This window comes from Ornithorhynchus anatinus, chromosome 1 (genome assembly GCF_004115215.2).
Source record: "Ornithorhynchus anatinus isolate Pmale09 chromosome 1, mOrnAna1.pri.v4, whole genome shotgun sequence".
NCBI lineage: Eukaryota > Metazoa > Chordata > Mammalia > Monotremata > Ornithorhynchidae > Ornithorhynchus > Ornithorhynchus anatinus.
The window spans coordinates 59968494-59988511 of NC_041728.1; the positions used below are offsets into that span (position 1 = coordinate 59968494).

Sequence of the window (20018 nt, forward strand, 5' to 3'; positions counted from 1 at the left end):
GTACAAGAAACCAGGTTGGACACAGTTCTTATCCTATATTTGTCCTGCAGACTAAAACAAAACTAAACTAACCCGGAAATACTTTTACTGGCACACATTGAGGAATCCAATAGATAAACTTCCAGACTAAGCCCCCTTTTTCCTCTGCTCCTCCTCTCTGCCCCACATCACTTGTGTATATATGTACATATTTATAGTTATAATTCTATTTATTTTTATTAATTTATTTATTTTTATAAAATTAATTATTATTTTTATTAATTATTTTTTATTTATAATGATGCTACTGATGCCTGTTTACTTGTTTTGATGTCTGTCTCCCCGCTTTTAGACTGTGAGCCCGTTGTGAGCAGGGATTGTCTCCACTTGTTGCTGAATTTTACTTCCCAAGCGCTTACTACAGTGTTCTGCACACCCTAAGTGCTCAATAAATATGATTGAATGAATGAATAAGCAAACTACCCCTGATTTCTACTCCTCTGGCCCTGGGATTGATACCCACTTGTAAAATTGAGTAAGTACTGCTGCTTATCATTCCTTTCAAGAATTCCGAAATTGTCATTCTTTTGTTACTAGCAGCTAAAACACCCATTCACTGCAATTGACCTGGGAAGGCAAGAGTCTGGGTTTCTAATCCAAGCTCTGACAGCTGCTTGCTATGTGACTCTACCAAGTGTTCTGCACATAGTATGTGCTCAAAAAATACCACTGATGATGATGATGACCTTGGGCTTAACTTTTCTCAATTTTCCTCCTCTGAGAAATGAAAATTAAATACCTGTTCTCCCGCCCCCTTACACTGTGAGCCCTAGGCAGGGACTGTGTTGGAGCTGGGTATAATGTATCCACTCCAATACTTATAACTCTCCCAAGCACTTAGTACAGTGTTGTGCATACAGTAAGTGCTCAATACATACGATTTACTAACTAGTAGAATGACGGCATATAGTGTCATAAATAACATTTTTGTTGCTGTTGTTATGACCTTCTGTGTAAGCTTGGGCAAGTTATTTAACCTCTCTGAGCTTTAGTTTCCTCATCTGTCAAATAAGGATAATAATTCCTATCTCTCCTCAACGAGGTGTTATGAGGATAAAATGAAATAACTGATGTGAAACTTTAGGGAAAAAAAGTGCCAATCAGTCATATTTATTGAGCACTTACTCTGTATCAGAACAGTGTACTAAGCACTAGATTCAATAAGTGCATTCAAATAGGACAGAGTCTGTCATACGTGGGACTCAATCTAAGGGAGAGACTGGGCATTAAATCCCCATTTTACAGATGAGAGAAATGAGGTACAGAGGATTTAGGTCATTTACCCTTGGGAAATGCAGATAGATGGAGCAGGGATTAGAACCCAGGTCTCCTGATTCCCAATCTTGTGCGCTTTCCACTAGGCATACTGCTTCAATAATTGTTTGCAGCTCCTGGCCCTGATTTTGTTTTGCCTCCGTGGGTCACGATCTTTGTGTCCTAAAGCTCCTGCTCCAAATGAGTCACTCCTTTTCCGATGCGGTTTGCCCTGCTGGTCTGTATATGACCACTGATCCTTGTTTCAGTTTATCAGTGGTACTTATTGAGTGCTTACTGTGTGCAGAGCACTGTACTAAGTGCTCACTAGCATACACAGCAATAAATTGGGCAGAAATGATCCCTGCCCACAAGTCTTCAAGCAGTGTGACCTACTGGCTAGAGCTAGTGGCTGGGAATCAGAAGGAACTAGGTTTTAATCATGGTTCCACCACTTGACTGCCATTTGTCCAGGGCAAGTCACTTAACTTCTCTGTGCCTCAGTTACCTCATCTGTAAAATGGGGATTAAGATCATGAGCCAACATGGGACATATACTTTGTCCAACTTGATTAGCTTGTATCTACCCCAGTATTTAATACAATGCATGTCACATAATAAATCCTAAACAAATGCCATAAAAAAAGGTCTAGAGTAAGACATGGGATGCAGTGTTGTCTGAGGCTTTGTTTCCCTGTATCCTTTTTTTATGGAACTTGTTAAGCATTTACACTTGTGCCAAGCACTGTACTAAATGCTGGAAAAGATACAAGGTAATCAGACCAGACACAGTCCTTGTCCCACATGGGGCTCACAGCCTAAGTAGGAGAGCGGAGGGCTTATCCTTTAAAAGTTTCCTCTGTCCTTCTGGCTCTCAGTTTCCCCATCTCAGTTCATCATAGGCAGCAACCATTTGGGTGTCTGGGCTCATGTAAAGTACGGCAAGTGGTGTTCTCGGTGTTCACACTTGGTCATCGGTGGGGCCTCAGTGCTCTACACACAGTAAATGCTTAATAAATAAGATTGAATGAATGAATGAAAGGGCAGGAGGAACTTGAGCGGGTCCCCGGATCATCAACCAATCAGTGGTATGTACTGAGTGTTTACTGTGTGCAGAGCACTCTACTAAGCACTTGTAATGTCCAATTTGGCAACAGATAGAGAATCCCTGCCCAACAATGGGCTCACAGTCTAAAAGGGAGAGACGGCAAAACAAGTAGTCAGACATCAATACCATCAAAATAGGTACTAAGCACTGTACTAAGCACTTGGGAGAGTACAATATAACAGAGTTGATAGATATGTTTCCCTCCTCTGGCCTGGAATGCCCTCCCTTGTCATTTCTGACAATTACTCCCCCTTGCCCGAACCTTATTGAAGTCACATCCCCTCCATGAGGCCTTCTCTAAGCCCCACTTTTCCTTGTCTCCCACTCCCTTGATATTCAAGGGACAAATGACAGCTGTTTGAGGACAGACCCACATCTAGGCAGCCGACGGCAGCCCCGCAAGCAAGGGAGGCCATTTATGTCCTGACACTGGTGTCAAGTGAGCAGTTCCCACCAGAAGCCCCACGACTTTTACTCCCTCCTTGACAACATGCCACCAGTGCTCCCACTTCCACCTCCCCTTTGGCCCCCTATACTCTACCCGCTCTGTTCTGGGGTACTATTGGGGGGCATCAACCCCACAGAGGAGTCCATCCCCTGGTCCTGGGCCACTTCTGACCTCTTGGCAGAAGGCCTCCCCACCTCCCATCCCCAGAGGCTGGGACAGTGGCCATGAGTCACACTCCAAAATGGTGTGCAACCTCTATCCGGGCCTAGCAAGGTCTGCTGCCGCTGCTGCCATGAGGGTCCCACGACCTTGGCCTGCTCCCGTGCCCTGACCAACCATTGTGGCCACAGGGGATGGGTGAGGGACCATGGATGGTTCAGTGCAAATCTTCATCGTTACTCTAGACTGTAAGCTCACTGTGGGCAGGGAATGTTTCTGTTTATTATTTATTATTATTGTTTATTTATTGTTTGTTTATTGTACTCTCCCAAGCATTTAGGACAGCACTCTGCACACAGTAAGTGCTCAATAAATATGATTGACTGACTGAATGACTAAAAGCCTATCCAGCGCCTGTCCTTCGGATGACAGGACATTGCAGGCTTTGCCCTTGAAACTGAAGAGAGCCAGAGGGACTGCGTCAGGTTTCTGTTCCAGAGCTCCAGATGCCAAATTTGGTGGGGAGGGAGCAGATTGAGGACCAGGGCTCTCTTGGAGTCCTGACATGGCCTGGTGGACAGAACACAGGCCTGGGAGTCAGAAGCTCATGGGTTCTACTCCTGGTTCTGCCACTTGTCTGCTATTTGACCTTGGACAAGTCACGTAACTTCTATGTGCCTCACTTCCCTCATCTGTAAAATGGAGATTAAGACTGTGAGCCCTATGTAGGACAGGGACTGTGTCCAACCTGAATATCTGATTTCTCCCCAGTGCTTAGAAGAGTGCCTGGCAAATAATAAGTGTTTAATAAATACCATAATTATTATTATCTCCTCGATCCAGTGCTAAGGGGAGATCAGTTTCACACCAACACTCTGGCAGAATCGTCCATCTGCCTTCATCGCCTTTCACTGGAGAGACCCAGATAATTGAGGCCAGGAGGAACTGTGGGACCCAAATTCTCTGAGTGATTTTTTTTTAAATGGTATTTGTTAAGTGCTTACTACGTACCAGGCACGGTACTAAGCACAGGGACAGATACAAGATTATCAGGTTGGACACCGTCCCTGTCCCAGATGGGGGTTCACAGCCTTAATCCCCATTTAACAGTTGAAGTAACAGAGGCACAGGGAAGTGAAGCGACACTTTGGCCTAAGTGGATTTAGGTCCCACAGAAGACAAGTGGAGGAGCCGGAATTAGAACCTATTTGCTAGTGGAGACCTAGCATTGAGGTGTTGCTATTATTTTGAAAGTCTCTTCCCTGTCTCCAACACCCAGGGATGTAAAATCATTTTCACAAATAAACTTTCCAAGCCCAAGATGAAGCTGAAGCCAGAACCAGGACTTAACATCTGGGGTTTTAACAATTCATTCATTTGAAGAATTTCCAGGTGGCTGTTTCACTTCCTCTAGCTTCAGGCCTTCCTAGTTTGCCCGGAGGGATTATTCGGCTTGCTGGCCGGGGTTTAGGGGGAGGACTCGAAAGGACCCTTAGCCCCATTCCCTCTCATTGTGGGGCAACTGAACTCTGGATTTTATCCTGTTGTAGTCAGTGGCCCGGAGAGGCCGGGCTGCCCACCAAAGTCAAGCTGGGCAAGGATTCTCCAAGATGAATTGCTTTTGAAAATTTTTCTGAACAGCTGCCCCTGGCAGGAAGTTCATTCGCAGGCTTGGCGATTCAGGTGAACCATGACGGCAGAGACAAGGTAAGGAAGTGAGGTGGATATATTTAATGGAGTTGGCGGATTGCTAGCATTTAAAGCTCCCATTTTACACATATCCTTTTTAGACCCCACTCCCCCTCCCACATCAGCATAGTTTTTGATGCAAAATTATTTAAAAAAAAAAAAAGGGAATCTAAGCTGTGACCCGTCACCACCGGCTTGACTCAAATAATGGAGATATCAGGCTGTATTGGGAGTAGACTGCATTAATCAGACTTGCTGGAATGATCACATGGTTTTCCATGTCCTGTCTCTGTTAGCTGCTGCATGTCAGCAGCTGGCTCAGCAGGAGACTGCAGGCCAGCCGCCTCGGCATCAACCTTTCCCTTCACAGTATTTCAAAGCTCCTGTTTCTGGACCATGCATCTTGCGGCCGTCTGACCAACTAAATGGTGCTCTTCGGCGTGAAGAAGATTATTTTCAATTTCAAGGAAATTGTGTGGTTCCTAGGCCATGTTTGCATTTGAAGAATTCAGGTAGGCTTTCTGTTTCCTCCAACAGCCTGCTGGCTTTTTGTTCTTGCAAGGTTTTTGCTGTGTAATGTCAGCTTAGGATCCAGTTAGTTCTTTCGGGCAGAAAGATCTTTTTTCCTCCTCGCGTTTTGCCGTGTGTGTTCCATGCATTGTGAGCTGTGGGTAAAGACGATATCCAGGTAAATGGTCGCTAACTGAATGTCGATGTGCCGGCTGATAATTGATTATATCTCGTGTGAATCTAAGAGCCACCCTGTCCGTGGCTGGGAGTACAGTATTGAGTTATAAATACGAAATCGAGTCTGTGCTGCCAGAAACCGGTCTGGGTTATTTTTGTTCTTTGTAAACCTGGAAGATTCTTGTGCTGAAAGGGAAAATGCTAATTGTGGTAGTTACAGAAGAGAATGTTGAGTCTCCAAATAGATGAGCTTTGATTTATGTCGTGGTGTTGCTTGTTTTTAATAATGTTATGGCCGTGGAATTCTTTGTGAGGCACATTGATTGTGTTTCCTGAATGGGAGTTCCCTTGCCTTTGCAGCTGCTGCCATTATTAATGTTCAAAATTAGCATCTTTTGTGATTCTGCCTTGCTCCTATTCTTTTCATTGCTTCGCTTCAAGCCCATCCTTAAGCGGGACTGTGTGGAGGTCTGTTTTGATAAGCACGGTTTTTAAAAGATAAATTGAAAGAAGAATGAATGACAGAGGAGCAAACCTGTTTAGTGCATGTTTGTACCTGATCCCAGTCCAGTGATACCAGATTTCTAACCCGCTGAAGTCTTTTTTTTTAATCTTTTTTTAAGACTGATTGACTCTTTCTTTCACTCTGTGGTATAAGAATGCTGGGTAAAATCAGCATCCTTAATAGCTCTTCTCATCTGAAGCATTCCATGCTGTGAAAACAAAATATAAACAAGCAGAATGTTGCTCCCAAATCTCCAGATAGGAGATGACTATAAGGGGAAAAACTGAGTTTTCGGGTGCAAGGGGAGCTGGTTTTCCTAAGAAAGAAGAGCAAGCTGTAGTAGATCCTGCTTTTCTGTTCCCTAAACTTCATGGTTGTGGGTAAATGAGGGGACTGCCTGCCCTTTCCCTCCCTCCTCTACCCCCCCTCCCAAACCCATGTTGCCAGGGCTCTGAGAGGCCCGGGCAGTGATGTTAAAGAGGGGAATTTGGATGTTGGCCAAGGAGGATGGCTTTGGCATCCTGGCACTGCAAAGACTATGAAGCAGTCTCTGGGGCCAACAAGCTGACGGCAAGAATGGAGCTACTGCCGGGCGTGAGCAGGACAGTGGGACGCTGCTCCCAACCCACACTACACAACAGAAGGAAGAGACCCTAGGCACTGAGCCCACCCAAGACAAGGAGATTCCACTGCCCCTGCCCACAGTGTCGTACGGTCAGGTGTTAGCGAGGTAGTAGTTATGGTATTTATGAAGCGCTTACTGTGTACAGAGTACTGTACTAAGCACACAGTCTCTGGCCCTCCAAAGGGCATATAATCTAAGAATAGAAGGGGAAAGAGGGGACTAATAACAAATACATAAGATGCATAGAGAAAGAGTGTGACCAGTGGAAAAGAGCATGAGCCTGGGAGTCAGAGGATTGGTTTCTAATCCCAGCTCTGCCACATGTCTGCTGTGTGACCTAGGGCAAGTTGCTTCACTTGGCTCTGCCTCAGTTAATACGTCTGTAGAATGGCAATTAATTCCTAGTCCCTCCTTCTTAGACTGTGAACCCCATGTGGAACACAGACTGTTTCCAATGTGATTGGAGAAAGCAACATGTCCTAATGGAAAGAGCACAGACCTGGGAGTCAGAGGATGTGAGTTCTAATCTTGACTCTGCCACATGTCTGCTGTGTGATCTTGGGCAAGTCAATGCACTTCCCTGTGCCTCAGTTCCCTCACCTATAAAATGGGGATCAAGACTGGGAGCCTTATGTGGGATTACCTTGCATCTATCCCAGTGCTTAGAGCAGTGTTTGGCATTGACACATAGTAAGCACTTAACAAATACCGCAATTATTATTGTTATTATTAACTTGTATCTACTCCACTGCTTAGAAGAGTGCTTGGCATTGGCAACATAGTAAGCACTTAACAAATTATTTTATTAATTGTTATTATTAATTATAATAATTATTATTGTTATTAATTTGTATCTACCCCAGTGCTTAGAACAATGTTTGGCACATAATAAGTGCTTAACAAGTACCATAATCATCATTATAAAAAATAATGATAAACTCTGGAGCAATAAAGCATTTAACATAAAAGACCAGGACAAATAGACTAAATGGAAATCAAAAGAAGGGTACTGTGGCTAGAGGAGTTGAATAGCAGGCTCCTCGCTGCTCAGCAGAGCTTAGGTGGGTGAGGTTGGTTTTCAGCCACTTACCCTTGTCTGTAAAATTTGAAAAGTGCCCTCTAGGCTCAACATGGGTCAAATGGAAGGCCGGGGGGCGGGGGGGGGGGGGGGTCCTGAGGATAGGACCCTCTAGGCTGTAAACTCCTTATGGGCAGGGAATGTGTCTACCAACTCTGTTAGAATGTACTCTCCCAAGCACTCAATACAGTACTCTGCACACAGCAAGCACTCAAGAAATGCCGTTGATTGATTGACAGCTTGCAATCCTCTCATAGCCACCTTGCCCTCCCTCCGACCAGCTTACATAGCCTCCCTGTTTTGTACCATTGAAAAGTATTTATTGAATGCTTACTCTGTGCAGAACACTGTACTGATCATTTCTCTTCCAGGAAGTCTTCCATGACTAAACTCTCATCTCCTCCACCCTATTTTTCCTCCTCACTGCCTCACCCTACATAGTCCTACACCTGCACAAGTTATTACATAGCCTTATACTCAGTTGCTTCCCTTACCTGTAATTCATTTGGTCTCTCTCCCCGGCTAGACCATAAGCTCCTTTGATGGTAGAGATCGTGTATACCAAGTCTGTTGAATCTGTCAGTGGTATTCATTGAGCACTTACCATGTGCTGAGCAACATACTAAGTGCTGAGAGAGTACAGTACAACAGAGTTGGTAGACATGTTCCCTGCCCAAAAGGAACTTACATTCTAGAGCTCTCTTGAATTCTTAGTACCATGGTCTGCCCACAGAAACTGCCCAATAAATACCATTGATTGATTACTAAATGCTTGGAAGAATATAATAGAGTTGTTCGGCAGAACTCCCTGCAGAATTTTATTCTGGAGAACCACACATTTCAAGATGTTCAAACTGACTTCTCTGCACTATCCCAGTGAAATGTGGATGAGAAATGGCAATGCTGGATGGTAGTGAAGATCTCAAGAAGCTCAAGGGCTCTCTTTGGTTCTAGAGAAGGGAACTCTACTGTCCTAAACCACTTTGCCGGGGATGGAGATTTGGCTATCTATCTGTAACTGGAAAGCATGTTCCTCTAGTGGATAGAGCATGGGAATCAGAAGGACTTTGGTTCTAATCCCAGCTCCACCACTTGTCTGTTGTGTGACGTCTCTTGGCCTCAGTTACTTCATCTGTAAAATGGGGATTAAGGGTTTGTGTGGGTCAGGGACTATGTCCAACCTGATCTTGTATTTACTGCAGTGCTTAGAACAGTGTTTGATACAGAGTAAGCACTTAAATACCATTATTATTATTGTCATAAACTGAGTTCAGAAATCTCCATAGAAGTTCAAAATCCCAGGTCAATCTAGGCACCAGTTGACGAGTGTTTCCAACAGAGGATGAGCAATCTTGAGTACATTTCCACTGCCACTTTCCCTCCCATCCTGCACCCAAAGCTGTTGGCCATGGGGGCAAGAGACATGCCCCAAGACTGCCCATCCTAGGCCCAGAATGGAGGTAACATTTCCCAGGTTGGGGCCTGCCATTTTCAATCAATTCACAGTATTGATTGCAGACCACTTGCCTAAACAGTTGGGAGGAGACGACAGAAGCAAAACATATGTAACCTGTCTTCAAGCAACTTACAGAAATGATTAACGAAGCATGGGATCAGGAGGATGAACGAGGATATAACTGATAGTAGAATGAATATGTCAGGTTGAAGTTGATGAGAAAGTAATTTAACGTACATTTAAACAAAAGAACTGAAGATGGGCAGAAAGTCAATGAGTGTTAGCAATTAGGATTTGTAAATTATTTGGGGAAGACTTTCTGGTGGAGCTGGGATTTTAGGAGGGCTTTGACACCGGGGAGAACTGTGTCTGGCAGATTTTGACAGGGACCAGGTGTTCCTGGGGGAATAGCACAAGCAAGGGGTCTGAGAAAGGAGAGTTGGGAGGGAGGGACAATTAGGTGAACCAGGAATTTACAGCTCCCACATGCTGGACTCAATGGTGGCAGCATCCCCAAATTGTGGGCGCACAGTCAGGGGTCCCTCGAGCCCAGCTGGAAACCACAAGCCCATTCCAGTCAGAACTCGGTTTCGCTTGGGTGCCATTGGCAGAGTTGAGTGGTTGGATCAGCTGGGCCAGCTGAATGGAGTGTATCTAGACCATACGCCCTGGGAAGTCTGAGAAAAAGAATTGTTGAATTATTGGCATTTCTGACAGAGGCAGCAAGTCTCATCACGGCTGATGAGGTGGACCTTAAACCTGGGAGGAAACAGCAGATTCACTGTGGGCAAACCCAAGCAAGAGTATCTTGCTTCTGTCCAGAAACCAGTGGTGCCTGCTGCTTCTCTGCCGGAGGGGGACAGGAATGTGGAGCAGCTGCAGGAAAGAGGAGAAGAGAGATACTGTAACCAGCGTTCTTCCTCAGGTACAGAGGGTCAGCGTCTGAGTGATTGGGTCCGATTCCAAGGACTTTTTCCAGCTCTTTGGGGAACCGAGTCATGTGGCATTTTCATTTTCTGAAGAGATTTTCTTGTTGGGAGGCTCAGAGGGCCCGGTCAGTTCTGTCTTCCCAAGGAAATGGTCTGTTCAACCTCAAAGGCTGCATGGCCTCACACTTAGAGTTACTTTTCTTTAGAAAGAGGTAAATGTTTTCAAGCTATTTGCTCTGTCATGAAAGCATGGGGGATTCATTTTGCAAGCTTTTTCTCCCTTAAGAATGTATTTTTTTTCTGGGGTTTAAGCATTTACTAGGTGCCAGACACTGTTCTAAGTGCTGGTCTAGATATAAGATAATCAAATTGGACAAAGTGCATGTCCCAAATGGGACTCACAATCTTATTCCATATTTTACAGATAAAATAACCAAGGCATAGAGAAGTGAAATGACTTGCCCAAGGCCACACAGCAGACAAGTGGTGGATCCGGGATTAGAACCCAGATCCTCTGACTACCAGGCACTAGACCACATTGCTTCTCACCACAAGGATGCTCTTTAATTCTTCCTCGTGGACAGGGATCATGTCTACTCTATTACATGCTCCCAATTGCCTAGTACCTGTACTCAGACTAAGTGCTCAATGAATACCATGGATTTGCACATTTTCAGCAGACATTCTGAGTAGAATTCTGGTAGAAAATTGGGGAATGTATGAATACCATGGATTTGTACCTTTTCAGCAGACATTCTGAGTAGAATTCTGGTAGAAAATTGGGGAATGTTCTTCCTGCTGCACGAACCCATCTGCTTAGAACACAATGCATTGTTGGAAGAAATGGTTGGACACATAAGTGGCTTCAGTCAAGATGCACACACTGTAATGTGAGTTTTTCTCACATGAAGTTCATCAAGAATATAACCCTCATGTTAGGGAAGAACTGAGTGTTATCAATCGGTGAATAACAATAACATTGGATAAGCAACTTCTGTCTGCTGAGCCCTGAGATCAATCAATCTATCATCTTTAATGAGCACTTACTATGGGCAGAGCACTGTACTAAGCACTAAGGTGAATTCCATAGACTTTGTAAACACGATCTCTCAAGGAACCCACAATCCAGTCAATCAGTGGCATTTATTGAGCACTGTCTGTTTGCAAATCACTATACTAAGCGCTTGGAGAGTATAAAATATAACAAGAGTTGGTAATGATAATAAATAATATTTAAGTGCTTACTTTAAGTGCTGAGGTAGGTGCAAGAGAATCAGGTCCCACATGGGACTCGCAGTCTAACTAGGAGGGAGAATAGCTATTGAAACCCCATTTTACAGATGAGGGAACTGAGGCACAGAGGAGTAAAGTGATGTGCCCAAGGTCACACAGCAGGCAAGTGGTGGAGCCAGAATTAGAACCCAGGTCTTCTGGCTCCCAGGCCCGTGCTCCTTCCACTAGGCTACAGTGCAACCAGGCTGTGCTTGGTAGACATGTTCCCTGTGCATAAGAAGCTTACAGACTAGAGGGGCAGTCAGACACTGAAAATAAATTATGGATATGTGCGGAAGTGCTGTGGGGGTACAGTGAATATCAAGTACTTAAAGGGTACAGATCCAAATGCCAAGGTGATGAGGAAAGGAGAGGGAGTAGGGGAAATGAGGGCTTAGCCAGAGAAGGCTTCTTGGAAGAGATGTGATTTTAATTGTTGGGCAGGGTTTGTCTCTATCTGTTGCTGAATTGTACATTCCAAGCGCTTAGTACAGTGCTCTGCACCTAGTAAGCGCTCAATAAATACGACTGAATGAATAAGCACTCTATTCGTTCAGTTCTATTTATTGAGCACTTACTAGGTGCAGAGCACTGTATAAAGTGCGTGGGAGAGTACAATATAATAGACACATTCGCTGCCCATAGTGAGCATAAGATCTAGGGGGGAGGCAGACATTAATATAAATAAATTGAGATAGGGACATAAATGCCATGGGACTGGGAGGAGAGATGAATAAAGGGAATAAGTCAGTGTGATGCAGAAGGGAGTGGGAGAAGAGGAAAGGAGGTCTTAATCAGGGAAGGCCTCTTGGAGGAGATGTACCCTCTATCAGGCTTTGAAGAGGAGGAACGTAATTGTCAGATATAAGGAGGGAGAATGTTCCAGACCAGAGGCAGGACATAAGCGAGAGGTCAGTGGTGAGATAAATGAAATTGAGGTAGGGTGAGAAGGTTAGCATTAGAGGAGTGAAGTGTGCAGCCTGAGTTGTAGTAGGAGAGGAGTGAGGTGAGGTAGGAGGGGGCAAGGTGATTGAGGTCTTTAAAGCCAATGGTGAGGAGTTTTTGTCTCATGCAGAAGTTGATGGGCAGCCACTGGAGCTTCTTCAGGAGTGGGGAAATACATTCTGAATGCTTTTGAAGAAAAATGATCTGGGCAGCAGAGTAAAGTGTGAACTGGAGTGGAGAGAGACAGGAGGCTGGGAAATCAGCAAGAAGGCTAATGGAGTAATCAAGATGGGATAGAATAAGTGATTGGATTAATGTGGTAGCAGTTTGGATGGAGAGGAAAGGGCAGATATAATGTTGTGAAGGTGGAACCGATGAGATTTAGTGATGGATTGAATATGTGGGTCCAATTGAGAATTAAATGAGCATGGAGTAGTAATAATAATGTTGGTATTTGTTAAGCTCTTACTATGTGCCGAGCACTGTTCTAAGCGCTGGGGTAGACATAGGGGAATCAGGTTGTCCCACGTGGGGCTCACAGTCTTAATCCCCATTTTACAGATGAGGGAACTGAGGCACAAAGAAGTTAAGTGACTTGCCCACAGTCACACAGCCGACAAGTGGCAGAGCTGGGATTCGAACTCATGAGCCCTGGCTCCAAAGCCCATACTCTTTCCACTGAGCCACGAGTAGTAGATGGAGCATGGTCCTGAGAGCCAGAGAATCATGAGTTCTAATGCCAGTTCCATCACTTGTCAGCTGAGTGACCTTGAGCAAGATACTTTACTTCTCTGTGCCTCAGTTATCTCATCTGTAAAATGGGGATTGAGACTATGACCCCACACAGGACAGAGACTGTGTCCAACCCGATTTGCTTGTATCCACCCCAGCATTTAATAGTGTGTGGCATATAGTAAGTGCTTAAGTACCAGAGTTGTTATTATTATTATGAGAAAGAGAGAGAGAGGAGTCAAGGATAACACCAAGGTTAGGGGCTTGCAAGTCATGAAGGATGGTGGTGCTGTCTACAGTGTTGGTTAAGTCAGGAGAAAAACAGGGTTTGGGTGGGAAGATAAGTTCTGTTTTAGACATATTAAGTTTGAGGTGATGGGAGGACATCCAAGTACAGATGTCTTGAAGGCAGGAGGAAATGTGAAACTGCAGAAAGGGTGAGAAATCTGGGCTGGAGATGTAGATTTGGGTTTCATCCGCATATAGGTGGTAGTTGAAGCCATGGGAGCGAATGAGTTCTCCAAGGGAGTAGGTGTAAATAGAGAATAGAAGGGGAACCAGAACTAAACTTTGAGGTACACTCACACTTAGAGTGGGAGGCAGAGGAGGTTCCCATGGTAGAATGAACACGGGGAAGCAGCATGGCTCAGTGGAAAGAGCCAGGGCTTTGGAGTTAGAGGTCATGGGTTCGACTCCCACTCTGCCACTTGTCAGCTGTGTGACTGTGGGCAAGTCACTTCACTTCTCTGTGCCTCAGTTACCTCATCTGTAAAATGGGGATCAACTGTGAGCCTCACGTGGGACAACCTGATTACCCTGTATCTACCCCAGCGCTTAGAACAGTGCTCTGCACATAGCAAGCGCTTAACAAATACCAACATTATTAACATTATTATTATGAGCAGCCAGAGAGATAAGAGGAGAACCAGGAGAGGACAGTGTCAGTGGATAATGTTTCCAGTAAAGGGGGTGGTCGACTTTCGAAGGCAGCTGAGAGATCAAAGAGGATTAGGATGGAGTAAAGGCCATTAGATTTGGCAAGAAAGAGATCACAGGTGGCCTTTGAGAGAGCAGTTTCTGTGGAGCGAAGGGGATGGAAGAGAGATTGGAAGGGGTTAAGGAGAGAATTGGAGGAGAGGAACTTGAAACAGTGGTTGGAGAGGAATAGTAGGAGGGAGATGAGGCAATAATTTTTTTTTTTAAATAGAGGATACATGGGCATGTTTGAAAGCAGCGGGGAAGAAGCTATTGGAGAGCTAACAGTTGACGATGGCAGGGAGGAAAGAAGGGAGAGGGCAAGTGTTAAGGTGTGAAGAAATGTGGACAGGATTACCAATGATGGGGAAGGGGGAAGGGAGGAGGGGTGGGGCTGGTGCAAGGGGTGGGGAGAGGTCAGGTGGCAGTGTGGGAGGTGTGGTAGTGGAGGGAGGGCTGGGATGAGCTGATTGGAGCTGGGGGATTTAAGGCCCATGGTGGGGTCAGTGAAGTTTAAACACTGCAGGTGAGGTGAAAGACAGCAATAACTACTTAATCCGGTTGATACCCTGAGGAGATGGTTGAATTGTCCTAGGGTCCTAGAGGGTGAAGAGGCTAGTATTTGAGAGAACAGAGGCTGGGTTGGTGTGAAAGCAGGCAGCCATGCAGGGGAAGCAGACACTTAAAGTAAAGAAGAGGAAATAATAACGTAGAAGAATTAGTAATAGTTTCATTTACTAAGTGCCCACTTAGTTGTGGTGCAATATACTAGATGCTGGGGAAGAATGAAGTACGGAAGTAACATGTTCCCTGCTCACAGGGGGCTTACACTCTAACTGGGGAGGCAAACGTAAAAACTATAGCTAGAGTGGTTCAAATTCATCATTGGGCATACACGAGTGCTGAGGATGGGCATAAATAAGTTTATAAAAGCTACAGTGGACTGATGGAAATATATGGCTCAGGGTGCTGGGAAATCAATCAGGGAAGGCTTTTTGGAGGAGAAGGGAGTTGAGTGTGGGGAGACCGATAATCTGTCTAATGTGGGGAGGGAGTTCCAAACCAGGGGATTGGAGGGAGAGGCAAGCGATGGAGAAATAAGGTATGTACATAAGGGCTCTGGAGGGTTGTGAGTACTTAGTACTGAGTATTAATAGTATTTATTAAGTGCATACAGAGCACTGTACCGAGCCCTGGAGGAGAAGTGGAGAGGAGGGGCTGAAGTGGCAATTTTAAGGATATAAAGTGTGGAGATTTCAGGTTAATCAGGGAGTCTCCTGGAGGAGAAGTAATTTCAGAAAGGCTTTGAAAACAGGAAGAGTTAGAGTCTAGTGGATTTGCCTGGGGAGGAAGTTCTAGGGAGGGGAAAGGATTGGACCTTGACCTTGGCAGTGGGGGAGACCAGAATGAGAACCAGTGAGTAGGTTAGCATGAGAGGAATGAAGAGTGTGAGCTGGGTTAGAAGGGGAGACATCTGACTGAGTGCTTTAAATCGATGGTCAAGACTTTGTGCTTGATGCAGGGAGGAATGGATTACTATTGGAGGTTTTTGAGGAGTGGAGAGATTTTACAGATGATATTTTTGAAAAATGATCTGGGTAGCAGAGTGAAATCTGGTCTGGAGGGAGGCCAAGACTGGAGGCAGGGAGATGGAGGAAGAGGCTGAAGCAAGTTGTCAAGCTGGGACCAGTGGGATGGTTGTTTGGATGAATAAGGAAGGGGTGGATCTGGAAATGTTATGGAGGAAAAACTGGCAGGATTTGGTGACAATCCGAATATAGAAGTGGAAAGGGAGGGAGGAGTCAAGGATAATGCCAAGTGGAATGGCTGAAAAGTATTCATATTTTGTAAGTATGTTTTCTGTCAACCCCATCGGTTTCATCAATAAACATTTTAGCTGTTGAGCCACTCCCTGTTAAAATAGTGAAATACGTGTTTCATCTAGAAGACCCCTGCTTTCCTAACCTAACAAAATCTGTTCATTTCTCCACCTTTCAGGGTAGAGGGTGGTTAAACTAGTAGTCCAGCTGGTGTTAAATAGTGTTACAGCAAGGAAGGGCCAGAGCTTTTGTTGTCGGAATTCAGATTTCGCTTTTGCAGATTTTGGTCGGGGACTCTAACAATCCAGCAAATTACAGAAGTGATAAGGAGATATGTTTTTAACCTGTCCCAAATCATGGCTGTCCTACCAACTTGTTCCCAACAGATCTTAAGATGCTTTAACAGCCAGGGGCTGCTAAAACCTACCAAAAGTTTGGAAAGCATTTGTGTTACACTAGGGATTTGGTGAGACTAGGGATTTGGTGAGAGGTGAAATGATTTCTTTAGAGAGGGAGGCCAGAGATGGGTACAGGGACTGTGTCTTACCTAATTAACTTGTACCTACCCCAGTGCTTAGGATAGTGTTTGTCACATAATACGTGCATAATATATGCCATAAAAGAGAAGCAGCATGGCCAAGTGGATACTGTCAGAGGACCTGGGTTCTAATCCTGGCTCTGCCACATGTCTCCTGTGTGACTGTGTGCAAGTGACTTTATTTCTCTGTGCAGGGGAAGCAGCATGGCATAGTGGATAGAGAATGGGCCTGGGAGTCAGAAGACCATAGGTTCTAATTCTGACTCCTCCACTTGTCTGCTGTGTGGCCTTGGGCAAGTCACTTCACCTCTCTGTGCCTCAGTTCCCTCATTTGTAAAATTGGAATTAATAGCGTGGCCCAGTGGAAAGAGCACGGGTTTTGGAGTCAGAGATCATGAGTTCGAATCCCAACTCTGCCACTTAGCTGTGTGACTGTGGGCAAGTCACTTAACTTCTCTGTGCCTCAGTTACCTCATCTGTAAAATGGGGATTAAGACTGTGAGCCCCACGTGGGATAACCTGATTCCCCTGTGTCTACCCCAGCGCTTAGAACAGTGCTCTGCACATAGTAAGCGCTTAACAAATACCAACATTATTATTATTACTGTGAGCCCCATGCGGGACAGGGACTGTGTCCAACCCAATTTGCTTGTATCCACCCCAGCGCTTAGTACAGTGCCTGGCACATAATATGTGCTTAACAAATACCACAATTATTATTTTATTCCCTCATCTGTAAAATGGGGACTAAGACTGTGAGCTCCAGAGGGACATGGATTGTGCCTAACCTGGTTAGCTAGTACCTACCCCCCAGAGCTTAGTACGATGCCTGGCACATAGTAAGCACTTATAAGCCATAAAAAAGGAGGGCTCAGGAGATCGAGAAGTGTGGACTGAGTCCCTGATAGATGCGGAAACACTGCAGCCTTGATAAATGGTTTAGGTAAATCCTCCTTGCAGCATGGTAAAGAGATGTACTGATGTCACCTTGGTCCAGGGCTGTCTAATAAGAAGCATAAATATAATAAAAAATGAGGAATTGTGGAGGGGAAGAACTTTCAGCTGTGTTCTCTCTGCCAAGCTTGCAGATCTGGTCCCTATGTGGGGAAGATGAGTAAATGATTCAGCCTTTCATTCCGGTTTCCATGATGGCCTGAAGGCCAATGGGGAAGTGAGAACCTGGGAATTTTATGGTGGACTCCATCCCAGGCTGGTCGAGGATAGCAATACTATCATTCTACCTACTCCTCTCTCTCTCCTCCTCTCCTCTCTCATTTTCTCTCTCAGTGAATCTTATCCAACTGTGTGAATGTGTGTAGCCTAGTCGATAGCACACGGACCTGCAAGTCAGAAAGACCTGGGTTCTAATTCTGACTCTGCCACTTGTCTGCTGTGTGACCTTGGGGTAGTCACTTAACTTCTCTGTGCCTCAGTTTCCTTATCTGTAAAATGCAGATTACGACTGTGAGCCCAATTTGAGACAGGGACTGTGTCCAAGCTGATTAGCTTGTAATAATGATAATAATTGTGGTATTCGTTAAGTGCTTACTGTGAGCCAGGCACTGTCCTGAGCATTGGGTTTCAAGGGAGTCTGTCCATCGTAAGACACAAGCCTGTTGTGGGCATCAGGAAAAGTGGGAGCAGACTAGAAATAAAAACCCCATCAGAGCTAGGTCCAAGATATGATTCATTTGGGAAATGCCCTCCTGGCTAGTTTATGTGTAGAGGTTTTTTTAAAAATCACATTGAAGTGCTTACTCTGTGTCAAATACTGTTCCAAGCAGTGGGTAGGTACGTTAATTAGGTTGGTTGTGGTGTCTGTCCTGCATGGGCCTCACAGTCTAAAGAGGGGTAACTGGTATTTAATCCCCATTTTACAGTTGAGAGAACTGAGGCACACAGAAGTTAAGCAACTTGCCCAAGGTCACACAGAAAGTAATTGTCAGAGCCAGGATTAGAACCCAGGCCCTCTGATTCCCAGGCCCATGCTCTTTCCACTAGGCCATGCTGCTTTTCCATTGTCATCCATTGGCTAGAGCTATGACTTTGGTGGAAACACTACTTCAGTCAATCAGTCAATATTATTTATGTAAGTTCACTGTACAGAACACTGTACTAAGCACTTGGGAGAGTGCAGTACGATGGAGTAGGTAAGGTGTGTGTGGACAGGGATCCTCTATACCTGCCCCTTTGTATTATGCTCTCTCAGGTGCTCAGTGCAATTCTATGCACACAGTAAGTGTTCAATAAATATCATTGATAGATGGTGAGAGCAACATTAAAATGAATTACAGGTGGGGGAAGCAACTGAGCATGAAGATTTGTACATAAATTCTGTGGGAGAGGGGTGAAGACCAAAGTGCTTAACAGGTATGGACTTAAAGGAAGAGGTGATACAAAAGAGAGAAAAAGTAGGGTGGGGAGATGAGAGATTAGTCAGGAAAGGCCTCCTAGAGGAGATACTAATTTTGAAGGGCAGTGAAGATGGGACAGTGGTGGTCTGTCAGCTACTAAGGACGTGAGCAAAGGGTCGACGGTGAGAGAGTCAAGATCGGGGCCCAGTTAGTAGGTTGCCGTCAGAGGAGTGAAAATGTGTTGTGGGCATGGAATGTGTCTGTTATCTTGTATCGAATGTTCACAAGCGCTTAGTATGATGCTATATACAATAAGTTCGATGGATTGAAGTGTATGGGCTGGGTTTAAGGAAGAGGAGAGAAACTGGGGGGGGGGCGGGAGAGATGATTAAATGTCTTCAAGCCAAGGGTGAGGAGTTTCTGTTTGATGCCAAGGTGGATGGGCAACCACTGGGGGGTGAGAGGTAGTTGTGCAGTGCCAGGCCCGGCCCCAGTCCACTGGGTAACCGGCAGGGGGCGCACAGTGCGCCCAGAATAATGAAACCTGAAAACAAGCAGGAGAGTGAGAAGTGTGTTTGCGGGCACTCAAGCTCATACATAATAATGTTGGTATTTGTTAAGCGCTTACTACGTGCAGAGCACTGTCCTAAGCCCTGGGGTAGATACAGGGTAATCAGGTTGTCCCACGTGAGGCTCACAGTCTTAATCCCCATTTTACAGATGAGGTCACTGAGGCACAGAGAAGTGAAGTGACTTGCCCACAGTCACACAGCTGACAAGTGGCAGAGCCGGGATTCGAACCCATGACCTCTGACTCCCAAGCCTGGGCTCTTTCCACTGAGCCACGCTGCATGTGTGTATATGGTGCGTGCATGTGACTTTTCATCCCCAGTCCCATCCTGGTGCCAAGGGGTGAGTGTCAGTTGGTTGGGGTGACCCTGCTGGGATGGCAGATGTGACACACTCCGTGCCTAAAGATTTACACTGGAGTTTCAAGACAAAAGCCCTGGGAGATGGCAACTAAATGTTTTGGGCGGCTTGGAAGCAGGACCGAGCGAGGAGGGAAACGAAAGGGCTATGGAGTGAGGGATGCTTCAGGAATCACCCACCAATCCCCACTGATGAAATGCCCTAGGTTCTGCAGACTAACACAGTTTTCTGTATGATGTCATCATGCTGCATTGCATAGCTGGTTGCGTGTCGCATGTAAGCTACATGTGTTGCTTCCAGGTCATGAGCGGGACAAGATGCCCAAGGTCTTCATCCCAAGTCTGGCTTTTAATGGGAGCCAAGAAGTGCTGGAGAGGAGGTCCTTGGAGAGCAGGCTGGGTGGGCCTCCTCTTTCCTGCCCGCTTAAGCACTTACTATGTGTAAAGCACCTGATACAAGGTGATCAGGTTGTCCC

General features: G+C 45.4%; 1 protein-coding gene across 2 annotated transcripts in view; it reads left to right on the top strand.

Annotated features, from left to right (window-relative positions):
- Window positions 1–403: 403 nt before the first annotated feature.
- Window positions 404–20018, top strand: part of EVL (Enah/Vasp-like) — a 162272-nt gene continuing 142657 nt past the window's right edge. Inside the window, exons 1-2 of one of the 2 annotated variants that reach the window (XM_029070418.2) lie at window positions 404–514; window positions 5068–5209. In XM_029070418.2, the coding sequence (XP_028926251.1) occupies window positions 5187–5209 (23 nt within the window). In that variant the 5' untranslated portion in view covers window positions 404–514; window positions 5068–5186. The remainder of the gene's footprint in view (window positions 515–5067; window positions 5210–20018) is intronic. The other variant, XM_029070426.2, reaches the window with a different exon arrangement.